A 16,433-nucleotide genomic window follows, 5' to 3' on the forward strand; every position below is an offset into this window, starting at 1 on the left:
CACACTTAAAGAAATGCAGGAGAACACTGCTAAAAAGGAAGAAGACAATAAAGAGGAAGCACAAAAATCCCTTAAAGAATTGCAGGAGAACACTGCTAAAGAGTTACAAATCCTTAAAGAAAAACATGATAACATAATCAAACAGGTAGAAGTCCTTACAGAAAAACAGGAAAACACATCCAAACAGATGATGGAAATGAACAAAACCATACTAGACCTAAAAAGGGAAGTAGACACAATAAAGAAAACCCAAAATGAGGCAACACTGGAGATAGAAACCCTAGGAAAGAAATCTGGAACCATAGATACGAGCATCAGCAACAGAATACAAGAGATGGAAGAGAGAATCTCAGGTGCAGAAGATTCCATAGAGAACATCGGCACAACAATCAAGGAAAATGGAAAATGCAAAAAGATCCTAACTCAAAACATCCAAGAAATACAGGACATAATGAGAAGACCAAACCTACGGATAATAGGAGTGGATGAGAATGAAGATTTTCAACTCAAAGGACCAGCAAACATCTTCAACAAAATTATAGAAGAAAACTTCCCAAATCTAAAGAAAGAGATGCCCATGAACATACAAGAAGCCTACAGAACTCCAAATAGACTGGATCAGAAAAGAAATACCTCCCGACACATAATAATCAGAGCAACAAATGCTCTAAATAAAGATAGAATACTAAAAGCAGTAAGAGAAAAAGGCCAAGTAACATATAAAGGCAAGCCTATCAGAATTACACCAGACTTTTCACCAGAGACTATGAAAGCCAGAAGATCCTGGACAGATGTTATACAGACACTAAAAGAACACAAATTCCAGCCCAGGCTACTATACCCAGCCAAACTCTCAATTAACATAGATGGAGAAACCAAAGTATTCCACGACAAAACCAAATTCACACATTATCTCTCCACGAATCCAGCCCTTCAAAGGATAATAACAGAAAAAAACCAATACAAGGACAGGAACCACGCCCTAGAAACAACAAGAAGGTAATCCCTCAACAAACCTAAAAGAAGACAGCCACAAGAACAAAATGCCAACTTTAACATCAAAAATAACAGGAAACACCAATTTCTTTTCCTTAATATCTCTTAATATCAATGGACTCAACTCCCCGATAAAAAGACATAGACTAACAAACTGGCTACACAAACAAGACCCAACATTTTGCTGCTTACAGGAAACTCATCTCAGAGAAAAGGATAGACACTACCTCAGAATGAAAGGCTGGAAAACAATTCTCCAAGCAAATGGCATGAAGAAACAAGCTGGAGTAGCCATTCTAATATCTGATAAGATTGACTTCCAACCCAAAGTCATTAAAAAAGACAGGGAGGGACACTTCATACTCATCAAAGGTAAAATCCTCCAAGAGGAACTATCAATCCTGAATATCTATGCTCCAAATACAAAGGCAGCCACATTCATTAAAGAAACTTTAGTAAATCTCAAAGCACACATTGCACCTCATACAATAATAGTGGGAGACTTCAACACACCACTTTCACCAATGGACAGATCATGGAAACAGAAACTAAACAGGGACACAGTGAAACTAACAGAAATTATGAATCAAATGGATCTGGCAGATATCTACAGAACATTCTATCCTAAAACAAAAGGATATACCTTCTTCTCAGCACCTCATGGTACCTTCTCCAAAATTGACCACATAATTGGTCACAAAACAGGCCTCAACAGATATAAAAATATTGAAATTGTCCCATGCATCCTATCAGATCACCATGGACTAAGGCTGATCTTCAATAACAAAATAAATAATAGAAAGCCAACCTTCACGTGGAAACTGAACAACACTCTTCTCAATGATACCTTGGTCAAGGAAGGAATAAAGAAAGAAATTAAGGACTTTTTAGAGTTCAATGAAAATGAAACCACAACATACCCAAACTTATGGGACGCAATGAAAGCATTTTTAAGAGGAAAACTCATAGCTCTGAGTGCCTCCAAAAGGAAACTAGAGAGAGCACACATTAGCAGCTTGACAACACACCTAAAAGCACTAGAACAAAAGGAAGCAAATTCACCCAAGAGGAGTAGACGGCAGGAAATAATCAAACTCAGGGGTGAAATCAACCAAGTGGAAACAAGAAAAACTATTCAAAGAATCAACCAATCAAGGAGCTGGTTCTTTGAGAAAATCAACAAGATAGATAAACCCTTAGCCAGACTCACTAGAGGGCACAGGGAAAGCATCCTAATTAACAAAATCAGAAATGAAAAAGGAGACATAACAACAGATCCTGAAGACATCCAAAACACCATCAGATCCTTCTACCAAAGGCTATACTCAACAAAACTGGAGAACCTGGATGAAATGGAGAAGTTCCTAGACAGATACCAGGTACCAAAGTTGAATCAAGATCAGGTTAATGATCTAAACAGCCCTATATCCCCCAAAGAAATAGAAGCAGTCATTAATAGTCTCCCAACTAAAAAAAGCCCAGGACCAGATGGGTTTAGTGCAGAGTTCTATCAGACCTTCAAAGAAGATCTAATCCCAGTTCTTCACAAACTATTCCACAAAATAGAAACAGAAGGTACTCTACCCAACTCATTCTATGAAGCCACAATTACTCTGATACCTAAACCACAAAAAGACCCAACAAAGATAGAAAACTTCAGACCAATATCCCTTATGAATATTGATGCAAAAATCCTCAATAAAGTTCTTGCTAACCGAATCCAAGAACACATCAAAACAATCATCCATCCTGACCAAGTAGGTTTCATCCCAGGGATGCAGGGATGGTTCAATATACGGAAATCCATCAACGTAATCCAGTATATAAACAAACTCAAAGACAAAAACCACATGGTCATCTCGTTAGATGCGGAAAAAGCATTTGACAAGATCCAACACCCATTCATGATAAAAGTCTTGGAAAGATCAGGAATTCAAGGCCCATACCTAAACATGATAAAAGCAATCTACAGCAAACCAGTAGCCAACATCAAAGTAAATGGTGAGAAGCTTGAAGCAATCCCTCTAAAATCAGGGACTAGACAAGGCTGTCCACTTTCTCCATACCTATTCAACATTGTACTTGAAGTCCTAGCCAGAGCAATTCGACAACAAAAGGAGATCAAAGGGATACAAATTGGAAAAGATGAAGTCAAAATATCACTCTTTGCAGATGATATGATAGTATATATAAGTGACCCTAAAAATTCCACCAGAGAACTCCTAAGCCTGATAAACAGCTTCGGTGAAGTAGCTGGATATAAAATTAACTCAAACAAATCAATGGCCTTTCTCTACACAAAGAATAAACAGGCTGAGAAAGAAATTAGGGAAACAACACCCTTCTCAATAGTCACAAATAATATAAAATATCTTGGCGTGACTCTAACTAAGGAAGTGAAAGATCTGTATAATAAAAACTTCAAGTCTCTGAAGAAAGAAATTATAGAAGATCTCAGAAGATGGAAAGATCTCCCATGCTCATGGATTGGCAGGATCAACATTGTAAAAATGGCTATCTTGCCAAAAGCAATCTACAGATTCAATGCAATCCCCATCAAAATTCCAAATCAATTCTTCAACGAATTAGAAAGTGCAATCTGCAAATTCATCTGGAATAACAAAAAACCTAGGATAGCAAAAACTCTTCTCAAGGATAAAAGAACCTCTGGTGGAATCACCATGCCGGACCTAAAGCTCTACTACAGAGCAATTGTGATAAAAACTGCATGGTACTGGTATAGTGACAGACAAATAGACCAATGGAATAGAATTGAAGACCCAGAAATGAACCCACACACCTATGGTCACTTGATCTTCGACAAGGGAGCTAAAAACATCCAGTGGAAGAAAGACAGCATTTTCAACAAATGGTGCTGGCACAACTGGTTGTTAACATGTAGAAGAATGCGAATCGATCCATTCCTATCTCCTTGTACTAAGGTCAAGTCTAAGTGGATCAAGGAACTTCACATAAAACCAGAGACACTGAAACTTATAGAGGAGAAAGTGGGGAAAAGCCTTGAAGATATGGGCACAGGGGAAAAATTCCTGAATAGAACAGTAATGGCTTGTGCTGTAAGATTGAGAATTGACAAGTGGGACCTCATGAAACTACAAAGCTTCTGCAAGGCTAAAGACACCATCAATAAGACAAAAAAACCACCAACAGATTGGGAAAGGATCTTCACCTATCCTAAATCAGATAAGGGACTAATATCCAATATATATAAAGAACTCAAGAAGGTAGACTCCAGAAAGTCAAATAACCCCATTAAAAAATGGGGCTCAGAACTGAACAAAGAATTCTCACCTGAGGAATACCGAATGGCAGAGAAGCACCTGAAAAAATGTTCAACATCCTTAATCATCAGGGAAATGCAAATCAAAACAACCCTGAGATTCCACCTCACACCAGTCAGAATGGCTAAGATCAAAAATTCAGGTGACAGCAGATGCTGGCGAGGATGTGGAGAAAGAGGAACACTCCTCCATTGTTGGTGGGATTGCAAGCTTGTACAACCACTCTGGAAATCAGTCTGGCGGTTCCTCAGAAAATTGGACATAGTACTACCGGAGGATCCAGCAATACCTCTCCTGGGCATATATCCAGAAGATGTCCCAACCGGTAAAAAGGACACATGCTCCACTATGTTCATAGCAGCCCTATTTATAATAGCCAGAAGCTGGAAAGAACCCAGATGTCCCTCAACAGAGGAATGGATACAGAAATTATGGTACATTTACACAATGGAGTACTACTCAGCTATTAAAAAGAATGAATTTATGAAATTCCTAGCCAAATGGATGGACCTGGAGGGCATCATCTTGAGTGAAGTAACACAATCACAAAAGAACTCACACAATATGTATTCATTGATAAGTGGATATTAGCCCAAAACTTAGGATACCCAAGATATAAGATACAATTTGCTAAACGCATGAAACTCAAGAAGAATGAAGACCAAAGTGTGGACACTGTGCACCTTCTTAGAATTGGGAACAAAACACCCAGGGAAGGAGCTACAGAGACAAAGTTCGTAGCTGTGATGAAAGGATGGACCATTTAGAGACTGCTGTATCCAGGGATCCGTCCCATAATCAGCTTCTAAACGCTGACACCATTGCATACACTAGCAAGATCTTGCTGAAAGGACCCAAATATAGCTGTCTCTTGTGAGACGATGCCGGGGCCTAGCAAACACAGGAGTGGATGTTCACAGTCAGCTATTGGATGTATCACAGGGCTCCCAATGGAGAAGCTAGAGAAAGTACCCAAGGAGCTAAAGGGATCTGCAACCCTATTGTTGGAACAACATGATGTACTAACCGGAACCCTGGAGCTCTTGTCTCTAGCTGCATATGTATCGAAAGATGGCCTAGTCCGCCATCAATGGAAAGAGAGGCCCATTGGACTTGCAAACTTTATATGCCCCAATATAGGGGAATGCCAGGGCCAAAAGAATGGGAATGGGTGGGTAGGGAAGTGGGGGGCGCTATGGGGGACTTTTGGGATAGTATTGGAAATGTAATTGAGGAAAATATGTAATAAAAATATAAAAAAAAAAAAAGACAATGCGGCTTGCACACCACTGAACAGGACTGAGCCACAAAGAAGGACAAAAGTGTTTCATTTAAGGGGAAATGGATGTAGTCTGGAGGCCATCATCTGATGTGAGAGAGGTCAGATGGAGAAAGACAAATATGGTATCTTCTATCTAGATCTAGAAGAGAGACTGTTTGGCAAAATGAAGGACACTGGGGTGAAGCTTTAAGGAAAAGACAGGGGTGAGTGTGGTAAAAAAGTACACTGCATACGTGCCTGAGAATGTCATGATAGAAAATGTTATTTCAGACAATTCATACACACCAGTGACAACTTTAAGAGTATATTATTTAATTTTTACTCAATAAAGCCAAACCACATTAATTGCAGTTGTGATTGTATTAAATTATATATATATATTTCCACCTCTGTTTTCTTATTAAGAGATCAAAGTCTGAAGTTGAGTTGAGGAAAGAAGAGACCCCACTGCCATTTATAATGAAGGATGACATAGACACCAACTTGGAGCAGTTGAGGTACCAGAAGAAGAAGGAGCTGGAACACAGGCTCGCCAAGCAGAGAAGCTTGCTTAACCTTTCCCGCAAAGACAGCCTGGAAAGCGCGCAGGGCTCAGAAGACATGAAATGCCTCTCTGTGTCTCTCATTGAAGCATCAAGAAAAGCTGGCATTACCTACATTGTATTTCCGAGTAAAAAGAAGAAACTCCTGAAGAAAGGGATGAAGTTCCACAAGACGGCACACGTGTATGAGAAGCTCTCCAGGCCACCGAAAAAAATCAAAAGGTTCTGTTCAAGTAGTACATTCTTATGGCTTGAAGGGGGTATTATATTATCATTTAGGGACTTAATTCTATGATTTGATCCAGAATAACTACTGCTTATTCTTCACGAGAAATATGCTAGCTGGAGAGTAAAGCTCCAATTTTAAAATATGTAGATATCACATAGTACAAGTATATGGATTATTTAATTTCCGGTTTTAAGACTGAACCCATTTTATGTCTCTCCATTTAAAGAAAAAAGATGTTAGCAATGCATTTGCTAAACTGGCTTGATGCACAGATCTAATCTTTATTCTAAACCAACACCATCTATTCCAAAATCTAAATAGATGGCTGATGTTTAACTGTTTAAAGATCTCTGTCAGGTTGTGTAATAAATATAGTAAACATAAACATTTTGTGTGTTGTGAGCCTGTCTTCAAGGATCAACACACAAAAAATAATTATGTTTTCACCTCAATCAGAGCTAATAATAGCTGGCCTATTTTTACAACGTGGAGCGCCTGAAATCGAAAGAGCAGAAAGGCCTGGCACCTGCACCCTTACTGTTGAAGACATAGATGCTGCCTGTAACCAAGGCATCTATGGAAGTTTCCAGGAATCCTGGGGATAATTTTTTTTCTCTAGACTTTCTCAGAATATAGAGTCTGATACTTCTGCCTAATTGGAATGTACAGGCTTTCTTGGTGATAAGGGGGTAGAAATGTTTTGTCGTTATTAAGACATGCTGGCTCCTTGGTGTGACTGGTGACATTATCTTAGGAGTTTGGGTGGCAGCAGGGGCAGAGGGCAGCTGCAGTGTGGGAGAACCACCCAGACCTGAGGTGTGTGCTGGTCTTCCCTGGTCCAGTGTCTCAGCAAGCTTCCCTTTGGCTCATCTTCAGGTTTCCGATAGATTTCTCTGAGTTGAACAATCCCTGAGAGAGCAATCAGACATTAGTAAGACAAGACTGTACCATTTTGACTGCCCCTCGGGTGACACCTATTCAAAATAACAGCAGACTAACTATTTCCTGGGTGTTTTTGCAATGCTCACAGAGCTCTCCCCATTTTCTTTCACCATTTCAAAACTCTGTTTGAAGAAAATTAAAACCCTTACCTTGAAATTAACCAGAACCAAAGGCTGTACGAGTTAGCATGCTTCTGTATGGTTAGACAGTAGGAACAGAAGCTGTGTGAGGAGTCCAGAGCCGAATACTGTACAAGTCAGCAGACTTCTGTGTGCATAGACAGTAGGAACTGAACCTGCAGAGTTTCACATTTGCTCCCAGATCTATTTTTAATGCACTTGCCCACCACACCAAGCACATAATCCAGGACAGAGTTGGAACTAGAAATGAAATTATCTGTATATTCTGTTTTTCATGACTCATGTCTATTACCTGCATCCAATCTTTCCTCATTCCTTAACCTTTAGCCTTTCTACATGTTATACTTATGAAAATGTAACGTACACACACACACACACACACACACACACACACACACACACACACACATGGATACTATTGAGCTTTAAAGAAAAACGAAATCACAAAGTTTTCAGGCAAATGGATGGATTTAGAATGTGTAATATTTAATGCAGTCAGACACTCCAAGAAAGAAGCAAGCAAGCACCTTCTCCTGTGTACGTGGAATCTAGCCAGCTTCCACCATTTGGAGAAATGCATTTGCCTCTTTTAATAACCTACCTTAAAATGTGCATCCACTGCGACATTCACAGTAGGAAGTGTAGGAGGGGCTCTGTGCACTGGCCCTCCAGAAACAACTGTATCCTGGATGGTGTGTCCATACTTCCTGCTACCCTTTGAAACCTCTACCTGATTATGTATCAATATAGATAGGAAGTAATTGTTAGCTCAAAGCGAGTTATGGAACACCTTGAAGATAACTTCATTTCTAAGTTTAGGACTTTTTAAAAATTAAGTGTGGTGACGAAGAAATATTCTTCTTACCGTTTTACACCTGGCTTTCTCTTGCTGAGTGACAGCCATTCTCGGCTGACTCCTTTGATGATCTGAGATGGACCCCATGCTTTCTCACCTATCAAGTGGGATCTTGACTCTAGAATGTTGTTCCTGCTGAAGGTCACTTGGGCTATTTAAAGTCCTAGCCTCACATATTACCTTTCAGTCCCCCTGGGTCAGGCTGCCTCTGTTGCTTCCCATCCTCAGCCGGGCTCTGGCAGAACACCAGATACCTGCAGCAACAGCACAGCCATTGCTCCTTTAGATGGTATCCTTGGCTCTGAGCCCTAAGTTTCGAGACCTGCCAGTGAGGGAGTAGAGGGAGCCCTCAGTTGCTGATGCCTTCGCTCCTCTGTCACATTTCAGCTTTTCCTTATTCTGTTTCCCCGAGAGCTGGAGGCAGTTCAGTTCCAGGAACAAGGATCCGTCAGCTCTCTCCACTTCTGCATTCTAACCGCCATGCCCTTGGTGACCAGGCCAAGCCACTTGATTTCTTAGGCTGCTTCCTCACCTGGAAGATGAGCTTACCCACATGACAGCTAAGGTTATTTCCAGCTCAGAAGTCTCGTAAGTGAGACAGTAAAATCAACATTATCCTATACAAATGGAATAGCTTGAGCAACACATTTAAGCTGTTTAAAACTTCCCTGTTCCCTCCACCACATCTCACCTCAAGATAATTATGTGTACACATATTCTGCCCTGCGAGCCTGGCCTCCCTACGTGGCAGATGAACCAGCAGCTTAATTTACAATCTTGTTCTTTCAACTGAGAAACCGCGGACCATACTCCCAGCTGTGAAAAATGTGGATGCAGACTTTCTGATCATGATTTTGCTTTCCCTTTTTTTCCCCTTTTAATTTGGGCTATTTAATTTCAATGATCCGAGACTATAGCTTTCCCTTGTAAAAGTTCACCCATTATCTGTGTTTGCTTTTTACATTCCCCTAGAAACTTGTCTAACAGGTCCTAGTTCCCTTTAAGATATTATAATTATTTTATCAGCCAGTAAGATAATACATCCTCATTGTAAAAAAAGAACTAGAAAATATTGCAACCCTGGTCTAGCAAACTTTATATGCCCCAGTCAGGGGAATGTCAGGGCCAGGAAGCGGGAGTGGGTGGGTAGGGGAGCTGGGCGGAGGGGTGGGGGGAGGATCTAGGGGACTTTCGGGATAGCATTTGAAATGTAAATGAAGAAAACATCTAATAGAAATAAAAATTAAGAAAAAAAGAAAGAAAATATTGCAGTCCTGTCACTAAGTCACAGTTAACATAGTTTTGAATGTGTACATGGGGACACATTCAGATAAACCTGTGGGAACAGATTATCCTTTATACATATGCATTCATATTAAGTGTGAGCTTACATATTATATAGAGAGTATGGAACTATATCCTTCAGTTCTGGCATTGATTGTTTTTTTAAGCTGTAGGTAGTTGGTGGGGATGGGCAAAGAAGAGAATACTCGTTAGTTTACTTTATGCCTTCTTAATTATATATATATATATATATATATGTATATATATATATATAATATGGCATATGTTTATGGTTAAAAGTAACTTTTTGACTTTCTTTTTAAAAAGCCTTTTGGGGGAAATGAGTGGAGAGCAGGGCTTCTCCACATGAACTTGTATTCGCTCTGAGTTTCTTGCAGAACAGACTAAGAAGAGGCTGCACAACCGAATGTGTAACTGTGCTCTTTCCCAGATCTACAGGGCTGTAAAGGAAATAGACGTGCTGTAAATGAAACATACGTGCATTTTAATTTCAAGTATTTATTCCATAAATGGATCTTTAAGCTGAGAGTCGCCTCTGCTTTAAAGCCGGAAGGGACTGCAGTTGACGTAAGAAGTGAGCAGGTTGTAAATGAAATGATTGCTTGAGCTCAGCAGTTCATTTCTTTAGAGTAGATTTATCGTGCACCTTGTGTACACCAGATACTACTCTGGATAGGGAACTGCAGATGAGGACAGTGAAGAATACTCTTCAACCTGCTGCCCTCGCAGAGTCTGGATTAGACATACAGAGTCTGTATTCTGGGGGGAAGAGACAGTGGAGAGAGTAACCAGTGATGGTAAGGATGTGATAAACATATCATGAAGAGGCTAAGGCAGGATTGACTAATACAGGAGAATCACAGGAGCTGCTGCATTGGGCAGAGTACTCAGATGTCTTTGTAACTCAGAGCTGAACGGTATGGGGCAGTGACATGTTTAAATCTCTGAAGAAGGGGTAAAAGTAAAAGCAAGTGCAAAAGCCCTGAGTTGGAGAATATGCTTATTGCTTTTGGCCGGCAGGTAGAGCAGTCTCTGGAACACCAGAGATGGATAAGCAAGGTCAAGAAAGTTTTTGGGGGATAATACCCAGTATTGCCCTATTGGCCACGGTAAGTGATAAATGTGAAATTACTCATGTGTGCCCATCTGTTGAAGCTCTAGAGATGTCTTTGTGGGTAAGAATGCTTTTACAATCATAGGAACCTGAGTTCAAATTGCCTGTACCCATGCAAAAATGATGGGCATGGCTGCTTGTGCCTGTCACCCTAGCACTGAGGGTGGGGAAAGGGAGAGACAGGTGGGTCCTGGCAGCTTGCTGAAATAGAGCTTCAGACTCCATAAGATCCTGTGACTCAGGAGTGAAGTGGAGAGAGATAGACAGTGACACCCAACATCCTTCTCTGGAGTCTATATGTGCATCTATGGGTGCTTATACCCATACATACTTGTATACGTGCATGCAAACACCATATACATAAATTAAAAAAGGACAATGTATATCTGTAAGTCACTGTGACCTCAATAAATCAGAGATGTTTATAGGATATGATAAATATTTTGTATCTTTAATTATAAAAGGAGAGCTCAAAGCAGAGGACAGTATGTTAAAATGATCAAATGCATCTTTCACAAGACTCACCATGGTAGTGTGTCTAAGGCAGCAACATACATACAGTAAATATACTCACATACAATAAATAAATCTAAAAAACATAGAGTGAGTATCTACTGGCCTTTAGAAGGCCGGAGTACTTGTGTTTCGATTCTTTGGGAGTATATTTGCGGATGCTTGTGTCACATGATTGAGCACTCTCAGTGGGATCTGGCCTGTGCTTCATGTCAGGTGAGGTTTTAGGCTGTGAACTCTTTTGGTTTTGAGATATGGGCAAAATAACATGAATCTCAAATGTATAGCCAGTTAATTTTTATGCCCAACAAACCCAGAAGTTTCTTGCTTATCTAAGACAAACAATACCTTAGCAGGCCACCCATCTGTCTTATCAATGAAAAAAAAAAAGCCAAAACTGTATCCATTTAGTTATTGCCACAGGTTCTTATAAAGTGAAATCCTTTTATTACCGTTCTGTTCCTGTCGTAAGATAAGCTGTTGTGTCCTTGGTGTCTGCACTGACTAGGCTGTTCTCGCTAGGATTCACCAATCTGCAGCCACGTTTGTCCCACCAGGACCACTGAACCACATCAGTTCCTCCTTCATCCTCCACTTCTTCACCTCTGCCTCTGAGATCAGGATCCATAGTGTTTCTGTATGTGCCCTCACATTCGCATCTTCTGTTTCCCCTCCAGGGGTTAGAGTTTGATTAGGGATGCCACAGTTGGCAGATCAGCTTTCCTTTCCCCAAGGTTTTTAAGCGCTCACTCTTTTATGACAGTGGTTCTTAGAGTATTATCCTGGTATCAGTGTGTTTTATGCAGGAACTTGTTAGAATGTAAACCCCAGGACCCCACCCTATGCCTGCTCAATTAGAGAGCGGGAAGCCCAAAAATCTGCCCTTCAACAAGTCCCTTAGGTGTTTCTGGTGCATGGTAACTTGTAAGATAATAGGTAGTGTAACTCAGGCTTCACTAACTAGGGCCAGCTGCCATATGGATATGGGAGGGTGAAGGACTGGCATCTATGACTGGGCAAAAGTACTCAGATCTCACAGCTGAGAGACTTTGGGATCCAGTGTGGTGATCCAGTGTAATACAACACAGGTATGAGGCAATATGACAGTATAGTCATTAACAGCTATTTATGCAAGGGGTGGGGATTGCATCTCTCAGACAAGGGATATAATGTCTCTCAGCCATGTTAGGAACGATAAGTAGAATTTGGGGGTTGGGGGAGGATCCATTTTCCATATCTGCTTATTTAGTTTTGAGTTCATTCCATAGTAGCTTCATTACCTTGCTGCATTTAGGGGCTTTCAGATTTTAGTTGGTACCACCACCATTCTGTTCTTTTAAAGCGTTTCTCTCAGCTCTCATTAGCGAAGCTTCCTCCTGCAGTAGATGGTAACTAACCCAGGGACCCACATCTGGTCAATGTGCAGAGAGAGAAAGAGAGACTTTAGAGAAGTCAGTCTTACATGGATGTCTTCATCAAACTTGTACCCCATCAAGGTTTAGGGATCGATGTGGGAGAGGAAGTGGAAAACCATAAGGGCAGGCAGGTGATGTCATGGATGGATGTTATAGATGATGTCATGTATGACTCCAAGGCGACACTTTCAGCCACAACAGGACTGATGCGCAGATGAATACACAGCGACTGTGATAGCACACAAAACCTGAATGGGCTTAGGGGAGATGGGTTCAGCCATGAGACAGGGGACGGGGACGTGGACACAAACTCCCACCCTTAACCAGGAAGCTAATTGTGATTGACAGCTGCCATGAGAAGGAAAATCAGTTTTCTTCAACAGAATGTCGCAGGGTATATCAACTACACTCCAGGGCAGGCCCTATAGCCAGGAGGAGCTGGCCAACACAGGTCAGAAATCAATATACCTCTGTGGACTTTTCATTTCATTTTGCTTTGTTTGATTTTTTTTTTTTAGGGGGTTGGGAGAGAGACAGAGAAAAAAGAGAACCAACATGCTGTTGGGGATTAGGGAGGGGAGGAGGATCTTGGAGGACTTGGGTAGGGGAAAGCATGATGAAAATATAAAGTAATTACTGTAAGCACTCTTTTTGTCCTAGTGACTAAGTGACTCACACTTGACTTTGTAGGTTCTTGTCTTTCACCAGAACACTCCTTGCTAACTAGCACTGGTGATAACTGGAGTTTTAATTCCACTACATGGCACTACTGCATTGACTTCATTTTTCTTTTCCCTTCCCTTCCCTTCCCTTCCCTTCCCTTCCCTTCCCTTCCCTTCCCTTCCCTTCCCTTCCCTTCCCTTCCCTTCCCTTCCCTTCCCTTCCCTTCCCTTCCCTTCCCTTCCCTTCCCTTCCCTTCCCTTCCCTTCCCTTCCCTTCCCTTCCCTTCCCTTCCCTTCCCTTCCCTTCCCTTCCCTTCTCTTTTCTTTTCTTTTCTTTTCTTTTCTTTTCAGTTGCATCTCTTACTACACTTTATTAGATATTTTCTTTATATACATTTCAAATGCTATCTCAAAAGTTCCCTATACCCTCCCTCTGCCCTGCTCCCCTACCCACCCTCTCCCACTTCTTGTCCCTGGCATTCCCCTGTACTGGAGCATATAAAGTTTGCAATACCAAGGGGCCTCTCTTCCCAGTGATGGCCGACTAGGCCATCTTCTGCTACATATGCAGCTAGAGATACAAACTCTGGAGGTACTGGTAAGTTCATATTGTTGTTCCACCTATAGGGCTGCAGACCCCTTCAGCTCCTTGGGTGCTCTCTCTAGCTTCTCCATTGGGGGCCATGTGTTCCATCTTATAGATGACTGTGAGCATCCACTTCTGTATTTGCCAGGCACTGGAATAACCTCATACAAGACAGCTATAACAGGGTCCCTTCAGCAAAATCTTTCTGGCATATGCAATAGTGTCTAGGTTTGGTGGCTGATTATGGGATGGATCACTGGGTGGGGTATTCTCTGGATAGTCCATTCTTTCATTTTCTATGTCCCTTTATAGGGGTTTCTAAGCAAGAAAACAGAGAACAAGATATCCTGTAGATGTAGTCCGCATAGATTAGTTTCCAAGGCCAGAGAACAAAGTGAGGAAGGAGAGAAACATGGGAGCACAAACAAACCACCTGGCTCAGAAATTAGAAATATGAATAGAGGAGCCAGGTAGTCAGTGGGCTAAAAAGTTCACTGCCCTGGACGATTATCATGGGGATATGGTCAAAGAACAGACGGGGGTGGGGTGGGGGAAGAGATGGCATCTCAGTGGTCTATGCTGACACTTCTCATGTCACTCCTCAAAGGATATGGTGAAAACACAATCTTTCAGACATTAGAGATTGTTTTGGAAGTGTGACATAATCTGATACACATTTGTGGAAGTAAACACCCAAACGGCACATGGATGATGGATTAGACAAAGGCCAAGAGTAGAAGCAGAAAGTTAAGTTATTGACTGTCTTAGCTAGGGTTCCTGTTTCTGTGATGAAACACCATGACCAAAAGCAATTTGCGGAGGAAATTTGGCTTACACTTCCATATCACTGTTCATCATTGAAGGGAATCAGAACAGGAACTCAAGCAGGGCAGGAACCTGGAGGCAGGAGCTGATGCAGACAGAGGCCATGCAGGAGTGTTAACTATGGGCTTACTCCCCATGGCTTACTCAGCCTGCTTTCTTATAGAACCCAGGACCACCAGCCCAGGGATGACACTACCCACAATAGACTGGGTTCTTCTACATCAATCACCAATTAAGAAAATATCCTGTAGTCATGCCGACATTCAGCCCTATGTCCTGTAGGCACTTTCTGTATTAAGGTTCCCTAACCTAAGATGGCTTTGTGTCATAATAGCCAGGATGCTGCATTCCATGCAGGATGGATGATGAAGGCTTTTACTAGAATGAGGAGTGGAGATTATAAGAAAGAATAAAAGAACAGGAGCCTTTTCTTACTTTCGCTCTCCTACTTTAGCACCTTCTTACAATATAATTTCAGTAAGTAAAAGATGATGAGACTAAAGCTTCCTTTCAAACTTCCAGTAGAGTGTCCTTATGCCATGTCCCATAGCTACTATACTGCCACACCTATATAGCTGTATCATTTGAAAGCATTTGCATGATCAACTGTCATAATTTATGGAAGAAATAAGGTTCAGGCTCTTATTCTTTGTAGCTGTGGAAGAAGGACTACCTTCATCCCTGCCTGCTTATCTTCTGAAGTCCCCACTACAATCATTATGCAGAGTGTGAGGCAGCGAATCAGATTAGGAAGGAGCACCATTGTCATGGGGGGATGGGGGAAGCAGTCTAGAGAGTGTGCCTTGTTAGAAATACGTTTACACTTAGTTTACAGAGATTCTTCATACTGTGCTACAGTTTTAGTGATTGAAAATATGAACTTGGGTTACATAAAATTAGCATTGTTTTAATAAGAGAAAAATAGCATTTTTTTTGTGTGTGTGGTTGAGTCTGAATCATTGATCAGAAAGGTAATTGTGTTTCTGTAGTTAAAATTAGTAATTCTTTTTTTTTTTTTTTGAAATCAGATCAGCGTCTCATGGAGTACTTCCTGGAGAGAGAAAGTATTTCCTTAAAGTTCCATTATATGAGCGTCAAATACGGTGCCCCAGCGTACCCACACTTTTAAATTTTGATAAGTTTGCTGAGAGCAGAGGAGGAATACCAAAAAATACTGATCCTTGGACATGGGTTCTTGAGTTATTTGCTAAAGACAAACCTCGGAAAACACACACACCACCAGTCGCATCATCTGTTCAAGAAGATGTTCCAGAGCCAGTGATAGAGCTCTCCAAACTGGAGCTGAGCGATCACGTCAAGAGTAATCTTCCACCAGAGGTCATTAAGTATTACGAGTCTGAAGTGGAGAAGTTGACTCAAGAAATAAAGAGTGAGAAAAGAAATCTGGCATTTGCGTACTGTAGGCGTGGAGCCATTTACCGGAAACTGGGAAAGCTGCAAAGTGCCATGAATGACCTACAGGAAGTAAGTTTTAAAAAATCGAAACAGCACAATTCACCACTCACATTGCTTTTGTTTATGCTGTAGTTTTCTATTGAGATGTTGAATAGCAGAAGGTTGATGAACAGCTTATGTGGTTGTGAAATAGAAGTATTAACACTTTGAGACACTTGTTAAAACACTAGATTGGGGGGGCATTGTGAGATCTTATGTGCACACATGTAAGGGACTGGTACCAGCGATGTTTGAGAAACTCATCTAAT

General features: G+C 41.1%; 1 protein-coding gene across 3 annotated transcripts in view; it reads left to right on the top strand.

The window, feature by feature from the left end:
- Ttc6 (tetratricopeptide repeat domain 6) overlaps positions 1-16,433 on the top strand; it is a 182,796-nt gene that overhangs the window by 103,012 nt on the left and 63,351 nt on the right. For all 3 annotated transcript variants that reach the window (XM_021179232.2, XM_021179231.2, XM_021179233.2), the window contains 2 exons: positions 5,986-6,344; positions 15,738-16,194. In XM_021179232.2, the coding sequence (XP_021034891.1) occupies positions 5,986-6,344; positions 15,738-16,194 (816 nt within the window). The remainder of the gene's footprint in view (positions 1-5,985; positions 6,345-15,737; positions 16,195-16,433) is intronic.

The sequence above is a fragment of the Mus caroli genome, unplaced genomic scaffold, assembly GCF_978045245.1.
Source record: "Mus caroli unplaced genomic scaffold, Mus_caroli_1 scaffold_14, whole genome shotgun sequence".
In the NCBI taxonomy this organism is placed as follows: domain Eukaryota; kingdom Metazoa; phylum Chordata; class Mammalia; order Rodentia; family Muridae; genus Mus; species Mus caroli.